At 42.4% G+C, this 20,534-nt stretch overlaps 2 protein-coding genes across 4 annotated transcripts; one reads left to right on the forward strand and one right to left on the reverse strand.

The window, feature by feature from the left end:
- Window positions 1–372: 372 nt before the first annotated feature.
- On the reverse strand, window positions 373–3,604 carry LOC119900213 (interferon-induced protein with tetratricopeptide repeats 1-like). Its single transcript, XM_038714980.1, has 2 exons — window positions 3,466–3,604; window positions 373–2,779 (listed from the first exon to the last, which is right to left on the reverse strand). The coding sequence occupies exons 1-2, from the start codon at window positions 3,468–3,470 to the stop codon at window positions 1,471–1,473; spliced, it is 1,314 nt and encodes a 437-aa protein (XP_038570908.1). The 5' UTR covers window positions 3,471–3,604; the 3' UTR covers window positions 373–1,470.
- trmt1l (tRNA methyltransferase 1-like) lies at window positions 3,557–19,413 on the forward strand. Of its 3 annotated transcripts, none has more exons than XM_038714979.1 (16): window positions 3,557–3,677; window positions 7,777–7,863; window positions 8,051–8,113; window positions 8,465–8,578; window positions 10,775–10,839; window positions 11,362–11,518; window positions 13,443–13,566; window positions 13,648–13,727; window positions 14,057–14,309; window positions 15,215–15,427; window positions 15,517–15,707; window positions 17,117–17,183; window positions 17,427–17,590; window positions 17,685–17,750; window positions 18,546–18,672; window positions 18,788–19,413. In XM_038714979.1, exons 3-16 carry the CDS (start codon window positions 8,092–8,094, stop codon window positions 18,969–18,971), a joined length of 1,827 nt encoding a protein of 608 aa, XP_038570907.1. In that variant the 5' UTR covers window positions 3,557–3,677; window positions 7,777–7,863; window positions 8,051–8,091; the 3' UTR covers window positions 18,972–19,413. The 3 variants fall into 3 exon arrangements, with proteins under 3 accessions (XP_038570907.1, XP_038570905.1, XP_038570906.1); XM_038714977.1 differs by lacking the exon at window positions 3,557–3,677 and adding an exon at window positions 5,085–5,173; XM_038714978.1 differs by lacking the exon at window positions 3,557–3,677 and adding an exon at window positions 5,085–5,173 and having other exon boundaries at window positions 13,446–13,566.
- Window positions 19,414–20,534: the final 1,121 nt, after the last annotated feature.

Consider the following 20,534-nt stretch of genomic DNA (forward strand, 5'->3'; position numbering starts at 1 on the left):
TTCTTGACTGATGCTACTTTTATTTACAAGGAACTTTGTCAGGTAAAATAACACTGAAAACATTACAGCTGTGGTCCAGTTTTCATGCTACTCTATAGGGTACAATTAAACAGAAATGGCTCCAATGAACTTTGCAATAATAAATAATAAATAAATAAATAATAAACTATAGTTAAATTAAACATTTTTTCCCCCAAAAAATCTCAGACATCAGACTTACACAGGGAATAAATAAACCTTTTTTGCTTCTCAGTTTCCTAATTTGATGTCGGCAGCAGCTTTCAAAAGTTGTAGTTTGATCGGCGTCCCATCAGCGCCCTGTGAGCCGCACGGAAAGCACTGTAACCTCCAAAACAAAAAACTCTAAGACCATTTCTTAGCGTACATGTTTATTAGTATTGTGTATATGAGACAACTTGACCAACTTTCTATGCTTTCAGTCAGTTGCATCTGGCAATAATATTTGGGTTTTACATCGTTAACTATTACATTCCTTAGCAGAAAGTTTTATTTTCACTACTCCAAAGCTTACAGCAAAGCAGATTTCATACAGAGTGCATTAGGTTCTTACATAAACAATAAAAATAACAATATAGTAAACAGCAGGGTTATAGATAGTTTAAAGTTTTAAAAAACATCTCATCAAAATCTTTTAATTAATAATGTAGTTTACTGAATTATTGTCCACAGTGGATGTTATTTAAAGGCCCATACAGTGTAAACGTTTTTAGATTTTAAACAGCCTTTGTTTTCCAATAGCTGAATTATAGTGTAAAAACTTCTTGAAACCTGCCTTTAAAGGATATACTCTAAATATAATAGGTGAAGAAAAGAGCATGGAGAAAGTCATAATGCATTTATGGTGAAACCTTTTCTAGGATGTAGAGGAGTCTACACCCACCAGCCATTACATCATGACCACTGACAAAAAACAAATAGGAGCTAAAATGGGCAGCGTAAGGATTTGAGCATCTCCAAAAAGGTCTGCAGTGGTCAGTACTTATCAAAAGTGGTCCAAGGAAGGAAAAGCTGTGAAACGGCAACGGGGTCACGGACTGCAAAGGCTTGGCCGTGTGGTCCGATCCGGGTCAGGGCTGTTTTGGCGGCGAAAGGGAGACCAGCAGGCGGTCGTAATGTTATGGCTGATCAGTGTATATGGCACTGCATCACCTTTCCTGCACTGGAAAAGGCACGCAAGAGGGCGCTTTATCAGCTTTCTAGCACAAAAGCAATTATTTTCAGTGGAATCGCCATCAGAGGTGAAGTAAATCTGCACTCATTATTTGCATTGAATGGGGCCAAACATCACTTCCTGTGGCACTGCGATTAGTGGGTCATTTCCATTTTAACTTAAAATTTTCCACAAGTTTTCCTAATGTGTATGTAAAGATATGAATGTATGTAAAGATATTTTAGGTAATGCACTACCTACATTTCTTTGTGGAATTTGACCCAGAGCTGTTAAAAACACTACGGCTCTTGCAGGTTTGCCAGAAACAGCTCTATTTCTCTGCACATGCGGTTCCTCCTCCTGTCTTTAAGCTTCTCCAGAACTCTGATGCTGTTCTCTCGAAAGAAGGACTGTTGCGGTATCGCAGCCGCCTTCATGTGATATTTCACTGAGCCGTTGCTATCTCGTCGATCGAAGTTTAAATATTTTGCGTAGTTGTTGTAGAGCATCTGTTTATCTGCAGGTTCCAGATCACTGTCTAGCAGTTCCTGGTACATCTCCTCAGCTTTAGCCTGGTCACGATGGGACTTTGCGTATATGTTTGCGAGATCAATTTTTTTCACGAGCGAAGAATGGGGGTAAAGAGAAATGACCTCCTTATGGAGACTGATCGCTCGGTCTATCATGCTTTGTTTTGGGTGACTCTCTCTGAAAAAAATGATCTTCCATTTGTAGCAGAGGGCCACGCATCTCTTCAGATAACGCTCATCTGGATGTTGTTCCAGAGCCTCCTCTGCCAAATCAATGGCCTCATCGACAGATACGTAGTTTCTGTAAACCCTCAGCACCGCTTTCATCCCGCTGTAGCTGCCGAGAGGATTTCTCACAACCTTTCTGCCTAACTCGCGTGCCTCATCTTCAATCCTGTCTCCTTTCTTACCACATTGCTCAAGGTAGTGAACAGCGAGGTACAAGTTCTCTGGATCCTGTTCCTTGGCGAGTCTCATGTTCTCCAAGATGTCAGCCTTCAGCCCCGTGTTGCTGTGCTTTAAAGCACTCACTAACCCTAAGATGTGGCTGGTGTTCCACTCCACCATGTCCGGCTGCATCCTGATGGCTCTCTGGAAGTAATCTGCAGCCAGACGCTTTTTATCGGCGCCGAACTTCATCAGGGTCCAGGCTTTCTCAGCGTAGATCTCCGGATGGAGCTCGTCCTGGGATGGAGATGGGTATTTTTCCATCAGGGTGTCGACCTTTGTCAGGTGAGCCTGACTCTCTGCTTGGTCTCCCAGGTGGTGCTGCAGCCAAGCCATGTTCCCGTAGTGCACCACCAACCAGGGACCCTCATCTGAGTTCCTCATCTGGCGGAAGGCCTCTGCAGCCCTGCTGAACAAACTCTGGGCGTCTTCTGTGAACCCCAGCTGGTACTGAATGAACCCCCGCAGGTTGTAAATGTGACCCAGCCAGCTGTTTCCCTCCTCGGTGCCGATGTCCTCCAGCTTGTCCCTGAGCCGGAGAAGTTTGGACCTGTTGGGGTCCAGATCCCAGGTGAAGTGGCACTGCAGGGCTTCCAGTTTGGACGCCAGTGTTGTTGGACTCTGAGCGGCACTGATGGAGAATAAAAATGGCAAATATTAAAACGCATCATCAGCAGTGAAGTGTGCTGCTACGTTTGGACAACCACCTTTCATCTGATGTGGATAGAAACGGAGCAAAGAGCATCAGGGAGGAAAGAAATGGAGTGAGACAGAAGAGAACAAGGAAGTAAAGACAGGAAAAATTAAATGTAGTAAAGAAACGAAAGAGAAGATGGAAACAATGGATGAGGAAATACAGAAGAGGACGGAATTAAGCAATGATGTAAGACTCTAGATCACATTAGACCCACATTTTTATTTTTATTTTTTTGAGCATAACTATAAAGTAGAAAACAAAAATTACAAGAACAATGAATTCATTGTATTAAAACAAAAAACACATTTAAAAATAATATTTTTGTGGGATTCTTTCAACTTTCAGAAAACAACAGATGCAGGAAAAAGTGTTAAAAACCACAACAAACAGGAAGAGAGAAAGTAAGTAAAGACTAAAGAAAGAAAGGAGAGAAAAGGAGCAGCAGCAGAAGAAGTAATGGATAACTGAGCAGCAGTGATTGAAAACTGCGTCATTGACTTGTCGGATATTTAATGTTAATATTTGGCCTTCTGGGACGCCATAATAAAACATTAAATAAATCATAACGATCCTCTTTATTTACTCGTCCACGGACATGAAATGCAGAAGCAGCTCCTCACCTCATTATTAAGCTGTTTCCTCGACGTTGCGATGGGTTCAACGATGTCCTGCTTTGCTGAGAAGGATGTTGTTGAGCAGCTTTTAAATGTTCTCACTGAAGTCGAAGAGGAAACCACGGGCGGGGCTGTTTGCACGTAAAGTGTGCGCGGCGGCCGACTTGAGGGATAAAACACTGCAGCAACTCCTCTTCAGTGACCTTCGGAAAGCAAAGGTATGGAAAAAAAATATAGACTCCCGGGTGACTTTTGAGCACAGACTGCGTGCACTGAGCAGATTCAGATTCCTAGATGCGCCTCGACTTTCGTTTCTCAGGAATAGAAACTGCAGCCCCCAAACTCAATGACACATTAAAGAACATTTTATTGATTTCCTTTGGATCTTTAAGAAGGCAATGCTTTAGGTAACATGTTATAAATAAATTGTAAATAGCTAAAGTTGACAAATTAATTAGTATTTAATCAAATGTATTTTTTTTAGGGAAAAGGCAACCCCCCCCCCCCCCCCCCCCCCATGGGGGGGCCATGGTGTGAAATCACTTTAATATGTCCAAATTACAGATAAAATATACTACAAGTAGCTGGTTAAAAGGGGATTATAGACCTATGTTGTAGAAATAAACTTGTGTTATTAGTTTTCCTATAATTTATTTCTCAGACTTTTAAACCATGAGGTTGCTGGAGCTTCATTAGCAGAAAGTCTGAGGTAAAATATATGCATGCCAGCTAGCTAGTTAGAAATGTGAGCTTCTAAACTCAGAATTTTACCTCTGACTTTCTGAAGTAGCTGGTTGGCTAAAAGAAAAAAAAGCCTTTTGATTAAATTTTAATTAATTTCTGAACTGTAGGTATTTATTTAACTTTATATTATGTTGCCATAAGCATGGCCATCTCCAAGATACAAAAAACCCTATAAAATATTATTTTATGTCAGCAAATAGAAATTGAGCTGTGTGTGTGTGTGTGTGTGTGTGTGTGTGTGTGTGTGTGTGTGTGTGTGTGTGTGTGTGTGTGTGTGTGTGTGTGTGTGTGTGTGTGTGTTAAGACAGAATTTGTCTGCATTAGCCACATTTTCTGCAAATTAATTTCTCCATAAAGTGAAGTGGGGTGGTGATGGCGCACGGAGAAGATGCTTGCCATTGGTGTGAGAGACCAGGGTTCGATTCCCACTGTGAGACATCCACCATTGTGTCCCTGAGCAAGACACTTAACCCCTCGTTGCTCCAGAGGCGTGTGACCTCTGACATGTATGGCAATTGTAAGTCGCTTTGGATAAATGAATAAATGTAAGTGAAGTCTAGAACAGTTGACCTGGAGACCTTGTATGTAGTTCCTGGTGTGTTTATTTGAACATTTATTTTTAATAATGCTGACAAGGTTGTTTATTGTCATTATACAGCACAAAGCTGCATGACATGACTTTTTAACAGAAAAACACTTTTAGTACATACAGAAGCTCTTATTTGTTCATGTATCACAGTAGATATATGTTATACAGTTGTTTTAATGCTTTATTTAACCGTTACGTGCTGTTACCATAGACTGTATATAAAAAGACTGGTACTAAATGAAGTGGCAACTAAAACCTGCGCAGTTTACGTAAACTACGTACGAAGGAGCTATTTCCTGCGTATGTTGCTGTAGTCAGCAATGGCGGAGCTCAAAGAGGCAGACGCTGCTCAGCTACACCAGGAGGACGTCGATATCAAACGTAAGTAAACTGCACCCCGTCTGTCGTTTGGACACTAAATTTAGGGTGTTAAAGTGGAGAATAAATTGTAGTTTAGGCCCCATCTGCGCTGCGCAGCGAATTCGCGGAGGATCTGAGTTTGTAAGTGCTGAACTAAACGAGGGCCTCACGACGGAGCTCCGCCATGGGACCTAAATAGTCAACAATAGCAGCGACAAAAGGGCTTGAGCTGACATTAGCTGAACCGTTGTTGTTACCGGTTGAGTACAGTAGTGTAGCTCTTCGCAGAGGCTTTATCAGAGTGTTGTATTTTGGGTTGCACTTGCGCTACAGTTTCGGGAGACACGGCCTCACCGCGGAGCTGCACTACAGGACCGCAGAGCCGCTCCGTTTGGACGTTAAACTGTCTGTTTATTAAAGGTTCGTTCACGGTTTAACGGCCACGGAGAGAGGGTGGTTTTAATTTAAAGAGGAAAAAGAAACCAACTAATGCCAGCTGACATTTAAGCACTGATGCTGTTAACTTCTGTAAACAACATAAGATCATCTGTTCAGCAGTGGGAACAGATCAGGGCCTTAGAAACTGAACACACTGAGGTCAGGAGACCAAATTACTCTCGATGCAGCACTTTACTGCACTGAATACATTAAATTGCATAGAATGGCATTTTAAACATGCATGTCTAACATAACATCTTGCACCTGATACCTGTTTTACTTTGGAAACCAGCTCATGATCTGCAGAGTGAAGCATAAAGTCTTGTATGTTGTGGTGTCTCTTTTATCATTTTATCCTTTTTGTATTGACCTTGTAATGACCTGCTGGGTATGGTAGTACCACAGATATGGCATATTTACACTGATGCAAGCTGATATGTTCATTAATATCCCCGACACGAAGTTGGCCAATCACCAAAAAGTTTCTAATTGTATGTATTCATATTACTGTTACAGGGCCATGACTACAATCAGCAGACATACATAACTCTTATTCTTATTTTTCTGTTTCTATTATAGGCCTATCTTATATTTTTTATTTAATGTTAATGTGAGCTGGGATTGGCTGCAGCCCCGCGTCCCTGTACATTTACTCATTTAGCAGATGCTTTTATCCAAAGCGACTTACATTTAAGAAACAACATACAAGCAGAAACAAAGCATCAAATACAGCATGAGATCTCCAACTGGCAATAAATACTAGTAACCGCTAATGGCACATATCGCATCAATGGAGTAAATACCTAGGGAAAGAAGTAAGAGTTAACCAAAAAGTGATAGTCAATACTATTTAATTGTAAGGAGATAGAAGAAGAAGAAGAAGAAGAAGAAGAAAAGAGCACAGGAAGTGCTTGTTAGAAGTTAGGAGTTATAAGAGGAAGTGTTCTCAGAAGAGTTTTTAGGAGCTTCTTGAAGTTGGAGAGCGACGCCCCTGCTCTGATGGCGTGTGGTAGCTCCTTCCACCATAGTGGTGTCACAGATGAGAGCAGGGACTGAGGTCGCTTTGTGTGAAGGGATGGCAGATCCAGGCGGCATTTGTTGGAGGAGCGTAGCGGCCGAGAAGGAACGTAAACTTGTATTATGGAGTTTAGGTAGATGGTGCAGACCCAGTAGTCACTCTGTATGCAGCATTAGTGACTTGAATCTGATTCTGGAGGCCACGGGGAGCCAGTGGAGGTCACTGAGTAATGGAGTGACATGAGTCCTTTTGGGCTGATCAAAAACCAGACGCGCTGCTGCGTTCTGAACCATTTGTAAGGGTTTCACCGCACAAGCTGGAAGACCTGCTAGGAGGGCATTGCAATAGTCGATGCGAGAGATGACCATGGCCTGTACCAGAAGCTGAGTGGCGTACTGAGTGAGGTAGGGCCTGATTTTCCTTATGTTGTATAGAGCAAAGCGGCATGACCGAGAGACAGTAGCAACATGGTCTGAAAAGGACAGCTGGTCATCAATCATGACACCCAAGTTTCTCACCACCCTGGTTGGAGTGATGGTTGAGGAGTCAATTTGTAGTGTGATGTTATGGTGGATAGTTTGCTTGGCTGGAATGACCAAGAGTTCAGTCTTAGAGAGGTTTAGTTGAAGGTGGCGAGCCTTCATCCATGCAGATATGTCAGAGAGACAGTCCGAGATCCGCGCCGAGACGGTGGGATCGCCTGGCGGGAAGGATAGGTAGAGTTGCGTGTCGTCTGCGTAGCAGTGGTAGGAAGATGATACGTGCGAGCGAATGATCGGCCCCAGTGAGGTGGTGTAAATTGAGAAGAGAAGGGGCCCAAGCACTGAGCCTTGGGGCACCCATGTGGAGAGGCAGTGGGAGGAGGATAAGTGTCCTTGCCACAAAACATTGTAGGAACACCCCGAGAGGTAGGATTCGAAACACAGGAGTGCTTTACTCGAGATGCCCGTTGCTGAGAGAGCGGACAGCAGGATCCTGTGAATGTACAGGATCAGAGGTTGAAGACGATGGATGGTTGTGTTGTATCTGGAGCTGTCGTAACAAGTGAATTTTCCCAGTGTAGGATCTATAAAGTCTAATAGATTACAGCATACTAACATGATAACAGTGTTTTCTGTGTAGCTGCTCTGAAACAATCCTCTGTGTGTGTGTGTGTGTGTGAGTGTAGGCGGCGATGGTGACCAAGCTGCAGAACAGCCGGCGAAGAGCGAAGCTGCTGCAGACAGCGATGCCAAACCCTCAACCACAACTATTGGTACCTTTTTTAATAACAGCTGTTCCTGTGTATTGATCAGTTAGTGATGGCTTTGTCAGCTTCATCTGTATTTGTGGAATTTTAAGGAGGAAACTTTAATGACAGGATGACTAAAACTTTACAGATTGATGTTTTCTGACATTTTGACCTGATGAAAATAACGATTATTCTCCTTTTCTACCAACAGAGAGACACATCTCCATCCACACTAAACTGGAAGGCCTCGAGATGCTGGTTGAACTCAGTGGTGGTAAGTTCAGCTCTTCAGTAAATCTTCATCATTCCTCTCTTTTTCTTATTGTGATAAAATAAATGAGATGACGTAGAGGAAACAGAGGACACTTAATCAAACTATTTTCATCATTGATTAACTGTTCAAGTCATTTTTCAAGTAAAAATGGCCACATTTAACTTGTTTAAGCTTAGTTGGTCATTTTTGGTGCTTTAAACGATGGGTGAACGATGACAAAACATTAAAGATTTCATATTTAAAATGTTGTTTTTTTAAATATATTTTATAGACCAGTCGATTAATCAAGAAAATAATAATGAAACCAATTGTTAGCTGCAGCCTTAGTGATGTTGTGTTTTCTCTCATCAGCGGGACGGAAGTCGTGTCCTCTGTGTCCTGAGGAGAAGTTTAAAGCCTGCTACAGCCACAAGCTCCGCCGACACCTGCAGAACCTCCACTGGAAAGTCTACGTGGAGTTTGAAGGTGAAACACTTAGTCACACGCTGGTGATCAGGTCGGCGTTCCAGTTCATACAAAAGAGGGCTGGATGTGTTGAGGTCAGGACTCTGTGTGCAGGCCAGTCAGGTTCTTCCACACCAAACTGGGAAAACCACTTTATTTATGGAGCTGGTTTTGTGCACAGGGACACCGTCGTGTTGAGAACTGGAAAGAGACAAACACTGTTGTCCAAACATTTACTCACCAAAAAGCATTTAGACAAACCTGCAAACACCGGCAGGGAAAATTAGTGTTGACGTAATTAGCCGATGGTCAGACAAGACTTAGGTAAACAGGGGAGAGACTCGGGACGAATGAAACAGAGATTTTCTCGGAGCCCATACATACATCTGATATGCCAAACTAGCTCAGCACATACAGAACACAGTATTTAACAGAACCGGGAAAAATCAGGTGGATACGTCACACTTTCATGTAGTTATATGAAAGAAGCTGTTTTCAGTCACAGAAAGTAAATTCACTCAAGCAATCTTTTTCTTTTTGAATGACGAGTTGAGTTTATTGTTCCATGTGCCGTGGTCATGAAAGATTAGTTAGTACTTTAACACATCCTGAAATTTGAAATGTCAAAGTTTTACAGTTTAGAAGCGAGTGAAGTTTAAACGTCAAGCGTCACTGTCGGGACGATTGAAACACCTGTTTCAATCCATTCTACCTTATTTAGAACCGGCGGGAGGGGGGCAGAGTCCACCAGGCTGCAGGCTGGACCACCAGGATGCTCACAGCCAAATAACAGGATCTTCACAGTAGAGCAGGAAAACAGGCTGCAGATGTAGATAAAAACGGCAGCCAAATCTAATCCAAATGTGCATTAGCTGTTAGATTTTCCAGTCAGCTTGCTAAGTTGTATTTATACTATTTTTTATTAAGATAAAGGACATATTTAGTTTGCAATTACGTATTAAGAAGGGCAGTGTCAAGCTTTCTAAATAAAAACAAGAATAACTTAAACTATTTAAATGTATATCATTGTGTTTCATCCGTCCTGCACAGTAGGGACGGATGAAACAATGCGCACCTTTCCTTCAAAGTGAAATTATACTGAAGTCGTTCCACATTTTAACAAGAGAACACCTGGTGTTGATAGAACACACACGTGAGTTGTTGATGACAGCAACAAATGATTTCTGTCTGTAACGTGATATTTTAAAATGACGTTTATCTGAAAAGTGTTTCATTCGTCCCGGAACAAAGTCTCAAAGTGATTTAAAAGAGTAAGAAAAGAACAATTGTAAAGAAACAACTTCGTAAAATATTAATCATTAATAATCAATGAAACGTAAGCGTTAACAGACGTTTGCACACTTTAGATGGCGCCTGGCGAAACAAAGGTCAGCTTCAGTAAAATACTTCTCCTGCGTAATGCAAGTAGATGGAAAAGGCGTTCCACAGTCACCTTTTGTTCTTAGAAGAACCTAAGTGGCCTAGTGGTGGTATACGGGTGAAGCAGGTCGGAGATGTACCCAGGTGCCTGACCATGCAGGGCTCTACACGTAGAAAACTGACGTGGAGCCAATGTAACGATGGCAGGATGGGTGTGATGGGACTTGTCTTGCAAGACCTGGTTAACCGCCTAGCAGCAGCGTTCTGGACCATTTGTAGACGGTCCAGAGACGCCTTGCTGAGGCAGGTGAAGAGGGGGTTAGAGTGGTCTAATCAGGATGAAGTGAATGCACGATTGATCGTCTCTAGTTCTGTCTCTGAAACAACACGTTTGAGTCGGGCAATGTTTCTAAGATGGAAGAAACATGTACGGGACATTGATTTGAAGTTCATCAGTGAGGATTTATAATCAGTTGAGTCTCTTATAAAGTAAAAATATAGATGGTTTAGTGGTTACAGCTTAAAATAATGCTTCACTTTTAGCATTATTTTTTGCTATTTTCATAGATTTTAGAGTACATTTATACTGTTAGAGCACGAGAACAGCCTCACAGGACGTGGAGAAGAGTCCACATCCTTTTTTAGAGTGCTTGTAAAGGTCTGAAAAATTACACAAAGATAAATATAGTGATTTCCGGACGTGTAAAATAAATAAATAAATAAATAAACAGGTTTGAAACTGACATTACTGATATCTTGATGTCAGGAAATTAGGCTGAATGGGAAGACACGCCATCAAATCCTAATTCAAACAACTTAATTGTTGACCTTTAACAGGCCAGAGGATGTGCATCTGCCACCTGCCCTGCAGAAACCTGAAGCCCAGCCTCAGTGGAGATCAGGTGAGGAATTAAAACACACAAACTGTCCACAGATCAGGTTCCCTTCAGCGGCTTTAATTCAAGGGTCCTGCGGTTTCTGTTTTTATGATTATTGCAATTTTTTATTTTGACACAGCCTCATTTTCCCTCTCGCTGCTCAACCAAACACACACATGACACTAAAATACAAAACAGCTTTCTTAGAAATAAATCTTCCCCACTCAAGAACTTTTCTTGAGGTGTCTTCCACTTCTTTACAATAATTTGCTGTCTAATTAAAGCTGCCTGGGTTCTGTCCTTTTATTGGTTGATGTAAAGCAGAGAACAGCTGACAGTCCTGTAATTTCTTAATAAATGAATTTGGTACACGGTGTGAACTGGTAACTATAAGGAAAATGGAGATGGTTTCTGAGACCTAGTAAGATCTGATTTAAACACTTCTGTCTGTACTCCTTTTAGTCCTGCCACATGACAATACTGTAAAGTATCTGCAGTACTTTTGTTTCCATAACCAGTAATTGTTTTGTATTAAACCCTTTCCAGGCCTCGGGGAGACACGTGGCTCACTACCACTGTGTCGTGTGTTCTGTCACCATCGCCCGTAAGACGGACATGGTCAGCCACCTGAAGCGACACGTCAACAAAGGAGAGACTGAAGCCAGCTACTCCGGGAGCTCGGACACCACGTTCGAGGAGCCGGGTAATAAACTCCGACACCCACAATCGCTTCACTGGCTGAACACGGGGCGATCGGGGGGACTCACTAGAGACGTGTTAAAAAACAAATGAGCAGAATTAAAGCAGTGATGGTTGAGACATCCAGGCTCTACAAAATACTGGATCCTACACTTCCCTTAATGCAACGCTATACTACTGTATCTCAGCGAGACCTTCCCCGGCTGATCTAAAACTCCTTACACCTGGATGCTGTAGCACTGGTTTGTAGTCTCCAGGCTGAAGCGGGTTATTTTCTCAGACTTGACGGAGCTCCTCCAGAGCCACAGATGTATTATACAACAACACGGGCTGTGTCGTGCTCCTCATGAGTAAACTGATCCTCGTGTGTACACTTTTTGGAATGCCCCTTTACTACGATAACATTCGTCTGGAGGTTTGGTCCCTTTAATATCATGATATCACCTGTACCTGTTGTTAAGATCAAGAGTTTTTACTGTTCTAGCTGATTGAAAAAATGTGGACTGCAGTTGTATAGCGCCTTTAAAATCTTCCGACCGCTCAAAAGCGTTTTGCACGGCTTGTCACATTCAGAAATCACTCTGACACACGTTCTTACACAAGGACGCTTCGACATGCAGACCGGAGGAGCCAGAGATCAAAACACTGATCTTCTGATTAGTGGGCGACCCACCTGCTGACAGCCAGCCCTAGCTGAGTTATCATATCCACGACATAACCGTGTTTGATCATGGCCGGGGCGTCCCGGTGGTCAATGTGAGAAACATCTCCGTCTCCGGCCCCCATTTCCTGTCAGCGCTCTACAGTCTGATGAAGTTTGTGACATCAGCTGCTCATAGACAGCATCCTCTGGTTGTAGTAGTGTCCTGTCCGCTTTAGGATTGATTTTAACATTTTATTACTAGTTTTTAAAAACTTAAAAGGGTTGTGTACCATTTTTATCAGAACTTTTACATGCACACACAGTCCTGTCAAAGCGCTGAGGTCATCCAATCAGATGCTCCTCGATGTCCCCAGATCGAGCCTTTTCATTAGCTGCTCCTAAGCTTTGGAATACTTTACCTGTTGACATAAGAAATGCTCGGACCGCTGACACTTTTAAGTTCTTGCTAAAGCCCCACCTCTTTTCCTTGGCCTTCAAACAGAGTTGAGTATTGACATTATCGACCTTCTCTACTGTTGTTGTCATGTATATTATATGTTATATATATGTTGTGTATTCTGAACCTGGAAAGCACTTTGGTCAACTAGGGTTGTTTTTAAATGTGCTATAAGAATAAACTTGACCTCGAACTAGTGACCGACCGTCTGAGGTCAACTAAAACTTTTGATTCAGTTGGTTTGAAAATGGCTATAATCAATATGTAAAAGCGATCAGTCGAGTGATCAACCAACGGATCTCTCTCTAAGCTCTGCAGCTCCCTTTGGCTCTACGGAGCTTTATGGCGGCTTTCAGCTCATTCTTGTGGTTTTTCCAGCCCACAAGTGTCTCATTGCGTCATTTCAAGCTGTTTTCAGAGAAGAAGCTGCTGTACAACACGAGCTGCTCAGCAGCAGACAGACGCAGTCTGGGGAAACTAAAGGGTCAGATATTTCCCTTAGATCGATGTGTAATTAGGCAACTGCCATCAAGTTCAGCACACTTAAGATGACAGGTTACTTGTACACCATGCAGAAAAATCTATGAAAACACACTAGAATTATTTATTCATACACATGCTGTGGTAATGTAGCTTTGGCTAAGCAACGCCCGGAACCTTCTGTCCTATGAGAGACATGCTTTATGTCCAGATCTCCTTATTCCTCACCGGTCCTGTCTGCTGAGGCGTCGCTTTGAGCTGCGAGTCGGTGAATCCCCAGAGACTCCTTTGTCCTCATGCAACAAAATCCAGTGTAAAAAGTGATGCTACTGTGATTGAATGTGTCAGCAGCTCCCTCCGGCCAGGCGTATGAAATCATGAAAGAACTCGGAACCAACGTCCAGCTCCTCCCAAACCACACCACCCCGCAGAAGAGTGACACCTACTTCAACCGCAAGATGAAGACCAACAGGTCGGCACGCACAACGAAACGAGTTCTTACAGAAATATACGCGCAGATTTTTTGACGTTTGAATTTGTGTGTGTGTTTCAGGCAGCTGGTGTTTTGTTCGCTGGCTGTTCTGGCTGAAGAGAGAAACCCGCTCGAGTGTCTGGATGCTTTTGGAGCCACAGGTGAGACTGTAATCATCTCCTGAAATAATGAAAGCAGCATTAAAATAAGCAGAACTCCACTGAATAAAACACAAGTTAGTACCACATAACATGCCTGTTTGTAAATGCAAGAACTAGTAGTTTTAAAAAGGTTTATTAGGAAAACGTCATTTCTGACAGACAGTGATGGATTCATTGAGAAAATAAGTGATTAATAATGAAAACAGTTGTTTGTTGCAGCCCTAGTTTAAAGAAAATTAAATCAAGATTGATTATCAAGCCTAACCACATATTTTAAATCCCAGACCCACAATGCAACCTTGCGACTCCATCTTGCGTCTGTTTCTCAGGGATTATGGGCCTCCAGTGGGCGAAGCACCTCCGTAACGCCGTCAAAGTGACCATAACGGATATCAGCGACACGTGTGTCAAAATGATCAAAGAGAACTGCGAGCTCAACAACATCCGGGTGGACGGATGCTCGCGAGGACCCCGGGGGCCCGACGTGGCCGGCAGTGAAGCCAAGGGAGTGCCCATCGCTACGGTGGAGGTGGCCAAGATGGACGCAAATGTCATCATGCACCTGCGGCCCTTCGACTACATGTAAGTAGGAGGATTTGTTCATGTTTGTAATCGATTTAGCTTTGAAAGATAGATTTAGATTGTTTCCTTTTATTGACACTTTCTGACACGTGTTCTAGGAGCCGTAGAGCGCCGTTGTTGTCCAGATTTTTTTCTCTCTCTTCCACAAATGAATTCTGCAGTGAACGTTTCTTAGATCGCGTCATGTGCTGCACTGTTTTTGTTCCGGTGTTTGATCCTCATCCATCAACCTGCGGACGCTTTTTTCATTTCCCCAGTATCTCCAGGCTGAGGACATTTAGGGGAATCACGTTTTCTGACGTGTGTCAAGCAGCTACAGACTCTTTTAACGTCATTCAAAAGTAAAAACTTAGTTCAAGTCCAAATACAGAATTGTAGTAAACAAGCTTCTTGCGCTTTTATTTTGTAGGCAAAACCACTACAGAGGAAGTGGTCAATGTTTGTATAAACTTTATCTAATGTGTGGTCTGTAATGGACTGTGGTGCAGAAACAGTGACAGTGTTTGGCTCACATTTTCCATGTTATCTCTCAGTGGCCAAGTCACAATAACACATGGTTTTACTGAATAATTCAGTAAATATAATTTCTTAATAAATCTACCTAAAGAAACCTCATTTCTTGACTGGCCACTCTCTGCTGTCTCAGAAGAGACACCGTAGCTGTCCTGCGCTCTTTGAAAGGTTAGGGGGCAGTGGTAGACTGGACAGATGGTTGCAATTTACAACCCTCGCCACTAGATGCCACTAAATCTCACACACTGAACCTTTAAGAGGTCTTTTTTCAATGTGTAATTGACAAACTTTACTTGTCTGTAAAAGAGGGATTAGCTTGGATGCATGGGGGCTTTTTGGATTCTTCAAATAAAGAAACAAAGTGACTTAATTAGTCGCGTTATCTCTTTCAGTCACTTGGATCCGTATGGGACGGCGGTGAACTACCTGGACGCCGCCTTCAGGAACGTCCGGAACTTGGGCATCATCTCTGTGACGTCCACCGACACGGGCTCTCTGTACTCCAAGTCTCCCAACGTCACCCTGCGTCACTACGGCTGCCACATCGTACGCACCGAGTACTACAAAGAGCTCGCTGCACGCATGGTCATAGCCACCGTGGCCAGGTAGAACTTTTAATTTTGTATCTAACGTGATACAGAGGCTGAAGAAAACATGATTGAACTGAATCCTGATCTCTTGCTGTTTGCTGTAGAGCGGCGGCTCGCTGCAACAAAGGCATCGAGGTGCTGCTGGCGGTGGCGTTGGAGCATTTTGTCCTGGTGGTGGTGAGAGTCCTCAGGGGTCCAACACAGGCTGACGAGTCAGCGAAGAAGTTAAGGAAACTGGTCCACTGTCAGTGGTGCGAAGAGAGAGTCTTCCTCAAACTGGGCAACATGGTGGACGGTGAGTGCTGTCAGTTATAGAAGGCCGGTGCGTTCCTCATGCGAGTTTGTGAGTCTCTGCTGCAGGGGGTCGGCAAATAAGTCTGGCATCAGGCCAAATTTTTTTTTTTCAAGCCGTTACATGGTGGGCCAGAACATAGTCAAATTATTTCAAATCCTTGGATACTCGTGTGCGGGACTCCTGTTGGGAGGGTTACGATCGATCACAACATACTGCAGAATCTTTTTTTCTGTCTTGTTAAACAAACTGATTATAAACAAATAAATTATAATTAGAAGAATCAGAATCAGGAGCTTTATTGAAAAGTAGTGTTTTACACATACATGACACAAATAAACGTAGAAATATATCAATATGGAATAAACAAATATATAAAATATATAACAAATATAAATTGACAATATAAAAAATGATCAACAATTGACAACAAATATGTGCCAGTTTTGTGCAGGATATGAAATGAAGTAATATTTATATTTGCATGAGACGTGCGTTATTTGAAAGGGGGGGGGGGCCCGGGCCTTGATAATGAGGCTAGCTGCAGACGGACACTTTTGCACATGCTCACAATAAAGCATAAGCTGCATTGTGTGCGCGCTTCCTGACGTTTGATCCGCATTCATAAACCTATGGACGCTTATTTTTAGAGAATCCAATCACACGTTTACTGTCTGCTTTTTCAGAGGTGTGTGGAGCAGGCCAGAGACAATTCTGAATTTCCTTCAGAACTCTTCAAAGTAAAGCTCTCAATAAACTTGACATAAAACACTGCTGCACAAAAAGTTCTCTCGCTTTTATTTTGGAGGCACAATCACTTAAGAGGAAGTGATTGTGTGAGTCACTGTAGCTGTCATGACTGAGCCATTTCTGGCCCGCGGGCCACCTATTGCCAACCGCTGCTCTTTTGCTTACTTCAGTCAAATTGATGCACAGGAAGAAAATGTGATGGTTTGGCTTTGGTTTAGTTTATTGGCAACATTCTAAACTATTTATAAACTTACTGCTATCAGCCTGCCAGCGATAGCATCCCAAAGTCCTGGACTTACTTTGATCCTTGTCCCTGGTGTTACGCACGCTACGTTGTGTTGGATTTACAAATTTTCTGTGCAGCAAAATGAGAATGATATTCAACAAGGACATACTGATGTACGGAGATTTCCCGTATCAGTATTGACAGTGTTTTTCAAGCTATAAAAAAAGTTTTGTGAACACTGAGTCGACAACCATCATGGCTTCCTCATCGGCCGTAGAGACACCTGTAGCCGGCAGATTTAATCAGCTGGAGCTAATTAATGTCATTCAGTGAGTTGGTCAAAATGTATAAGGTCTGGTCCTTTTGTTCTAGATAAAGTTGTTGTTTTTTTAAATGCAGAGAAGGTAAATCATGTCCTAACTTGTGTTTCTTCCAGACACGCTGCCCTGCAACTGTCACGGAAGTCTGCCTGGAAAGACAGCGGTGCAGCTGGGTCCATTATGGTAAAAGACCTCTTAAGTATCACTGCACACAGCAGCTTTAACCGCACATACACATCTCTCTGAGCACTATGTAAAGTAACTATATACGGCATGTACTTTAAAAATCCTCCGGTGTACGCAACAAACAAAAATGAGATATTGAGACATAAGTTAGACTTTAAGACTTGGTTTTTGGGTTCAGGTTAGAATCACGTCAGTGAAGGTCCTCACAGGTATAGTACAGTTACAGATGTGTGTGTCCAGGTGTGGTGGTCTGTTTAACACGGGCTTCCTGAGGAGGATGCTGTCGGCGGCGGTGCAGCACAGTATGGACGACATCCAGCCGCTCGTCAAAACTCTGATCTGTGAGTCCGAGTGCACCACCCTCAAGTCTTTGGTCCACGGGGCGTCCGCTCTCACTAACCAGGGTAAGAGTCTGACACCCGCCCCCCCATCTTTACAGTGTGTCGGATGTTCCTATGACGAAACACGTGTATAAATAATGCTCTGTTTCCTCTGCAGTGGAGTGTGGCGTCGTCATTAAGACCTTGCAGAGCGGAGATGAGTCGGGTCCTGCTGATCAGTCTGGTGAGTCAGTCACTGTTTTTAGAAACCTCTATAATCAATATAACATAATGAGTCCCAGTCTGAACCAGTGGAACTTGTGGCCTTCTATTCCCAGTTCTGCTTCTCTGTTCTGCAGCATGCTTGCTTTCACATGTTGCCTGAAACTCTAATAACAAAACGCAGAACAGGTGAATCAACATTAAGAGTTCAAAGCAGAATATTCAAAGAAGAGACAACTAGGGCCCATGTTGGACTTTTATCATTTAATAAATGTACATTTAATTTGTACAGCGCAATTCCGGTTGTTTGAAACGTGCTTTAGAAACAAAAGTGAAAAAGTGAAATTTTGGCCTCAGTTACTGCAGCTCAACATTTGTCCTCTAGAGGGCAATGTAGCCCAACTATGTTGTACCCCCAACAGAAAATTTACAAGAAGATGCTTTGCTGGGAAAACCTACGTTTGAGTGCCAACTTTAAGCTCTTAAACTTGTGATTTTTAGTTTCTTTTACTCTGTCTGACAGTGTTAATACTTCACTGAAGCTAGAAGAAGCCAAAACACAAACAAAACACAGTTAATCTATAGTTGTACCATAAAACCAACTGGAAATATTTTCTATGTAAATATCTTTTCTTTTTAGTAATCACATCTGACATCTTAGGGATCTCAACTACAATTTTAAAACTACACTTTTGTAGATTTGACCAAACAACATGAGATTGTAAAGATGGGTTTAGCAAAGTTTGAGGGGTTAAATAAACATGTTGGACATCGTTTAGTTTTCTGTTCGGATCTCTAATATTCAGTGTTTCTGCAGGGAAGAGAAAGACCGGAGAGGAGTCTGGAAATGTAGTGAAGAAGCTGAAGTCTGATGCCTCTCTGGAACATCCGCCCTTCTACTACAGCATCCACCGCCACAGCATCAGAGGCATGAACATGCCCAAGTAAGTGACTCTCTTCCTCTGGGCTGAACTGGTCGGAGAGTCCGCTGTTAATGAGCAGTCAGCCTCTTCGGTACAGACATAACATTTTATTTATGCTTAATGTTTCTCTGCACAGGTTGAACAAGTTTCTTCAGTACCTGACGGAGGCCGGCTTCAGGGTGAGTCGGACTCACTTTGATCCTACGGGGGTTCGAACCGACGCCACGCTGGAGCAGTTTAAATCGGTCCTCACAAAGTACAGCGTCCCCACGTACTCCACCGCGACTCAGACGAGTGTGACCACAGAGAAAACGGTGTGAGACAAACCAGCAGGGCCGAGGTCGACTCACACCCCTGAGAGGAAACTCCCAACAAAGTCAGTCCGCTCTCAGACTCTCGCCTCGTTTCTAATCCGACTCTACTGCTTCTGTTCGCCTAAACACAGTTCTGACTGCACTGATATCCAAACAAACCCACCAACTTCTCTGTATTTGGATTTGCTTTTACTAGAACAAAGTAGAAAGTCTTTAATAAAACCAAAAAAATAATGTGAATTTTTATTAAAACTGCAAAACCAACCTGATCCTGCAGCACAGATGAGCCCGATTTATATATTTATTTCAGATTCTTCTTGAAAATTCATGTTGCAAAAAGCTTTTTTTCTTCTCTAGCTGGTTTATTGTTTGTTGTTTTGTGTCTCCCTTCTTATTAAAACATAATAAAATATTTCTGCAAAGCCTGAATTTGCTGATTTCTCAGGTATGTGATGTTGCAATTCATTATTGAGCCACAGAAAATCTCTGTTTTGTCTGAGGGAGACAATCGTGCACAGATGTAGCCTCACGTTCAACATATAATTCTATCTTCCACAGTTACAGTAGATGAGTAATGATGTTATGTTAGTTGCATAAAGTGCAAAACAACCACAGTCCTGTAGGGACTGTAAACAGTGAATAAATTGGAGGGACTACTTCTTTAATTTCTGTCAGAAAAATAAATTTTATTACAATTTAAGTCATCAATTAGAACAGAAAGGCAAGTTTATCTGTGCAGCACATTTTCAACAACAAGGCTCTTCAATGTGCTTCAATGTGAAGTATTGAGCTCTGATTTAAAAGAACTGAGAGTTGGAGAAGACTTGAAGTTAGCTTTAGATATATAGAGCATAAAAACTGAAAGCTGCTTCACTGTGTGGTGTTTGGACCTGATCCCAGATCATCTGAGAGGACACTTCATTAGGAGCAGCAGATCAGACAGATGGACTCTGCAGAGGTAGATAGGAAATAAAATAAATCTTTAACTTGAAACTGAACTAAGTCTAAGGCTGTATTTTAGAAAAAGAAGTATTGTAAGTAATTGTCTCTGTTGTGAAGCTGTGTTTGGGTGGAGTTATTATAGCTGTAGATTGATTCTCATTGGTTCTTGCCCAGTTGCCTCGGTGATGTCGCGGCTTCTCAATGGCTCTGAGATGCAAAAGACATAAATAAACAATAAGTAAAAAAGATCATTTGTGATTTCAAAATATGTTTATGTATGACACAACTGTAATGTGTTTGAGCTTTGTGTGTTTTAACTGTTTCACGGCTAAAATAACTGAAGGCTTGATTGAACCCCGATGACATCACTATGACATCACTCAGGTTATTTTTCTTATCACTCCTCCAGACCAACACAAGTCTTCGCAGACTGAGTTGGGCTAATACACTGTGTCCATGTGCAATGAAGAAGTGTGTTTATACTGTGCATTTTAAATAATACACTGAATGTATTATTTCTCTGTGTGAGAGCGGCTCCTAACTCAACTGTCACCGCATCAGGGGTGGTTTCCAGGCGCCTCTAGGGTAAAAAGTGAGCAGGCATTCCTGCCGGAGCGTCACTGAATG

Source organism: Micropterus salmoides, unplaced genomic scaffold (assembly GCF_014851395.1).
Source record: "Micropterus salmoides isolate LMB-PRFRI ecotype aquatic unplaced genomic scaffold, ASM1485139v1 Ms_hic_scaffold_13, whole genome shotgun sequence".
Taxonomy (NCBI): Eukaryota; Metazoa; Chordata; class Actinopteri; order Centrarchiformes; family Centrarchidae; genus Micropterus; species Micropterus salmoides.

Bases quoted from the DNA above. Each gene is read 5' to 3' on its own strand.
- trmt1l (XM_038714977.1), top strand. From the start codon at position 5,113: ATGGCGGAGCTCAAAGAGGCAGACGCTGCTCAGCTACACCAGGAGGAC. The intron at 13,728-14,056 runs GTGAGACTGTAA...TCTGTTTCTCAG, and splicing joins GGATGCTTTTGGAGCCACAG to GGATTATGGGCCTCCAGTGG. The intron at 15,708-17,116 runs GTGAGTGCTGTC...TGTTTCTTCCAG, and splicing joins ACTGGGCAACATGGTGGACG to ACACGCTGCCCTGCAACTGT.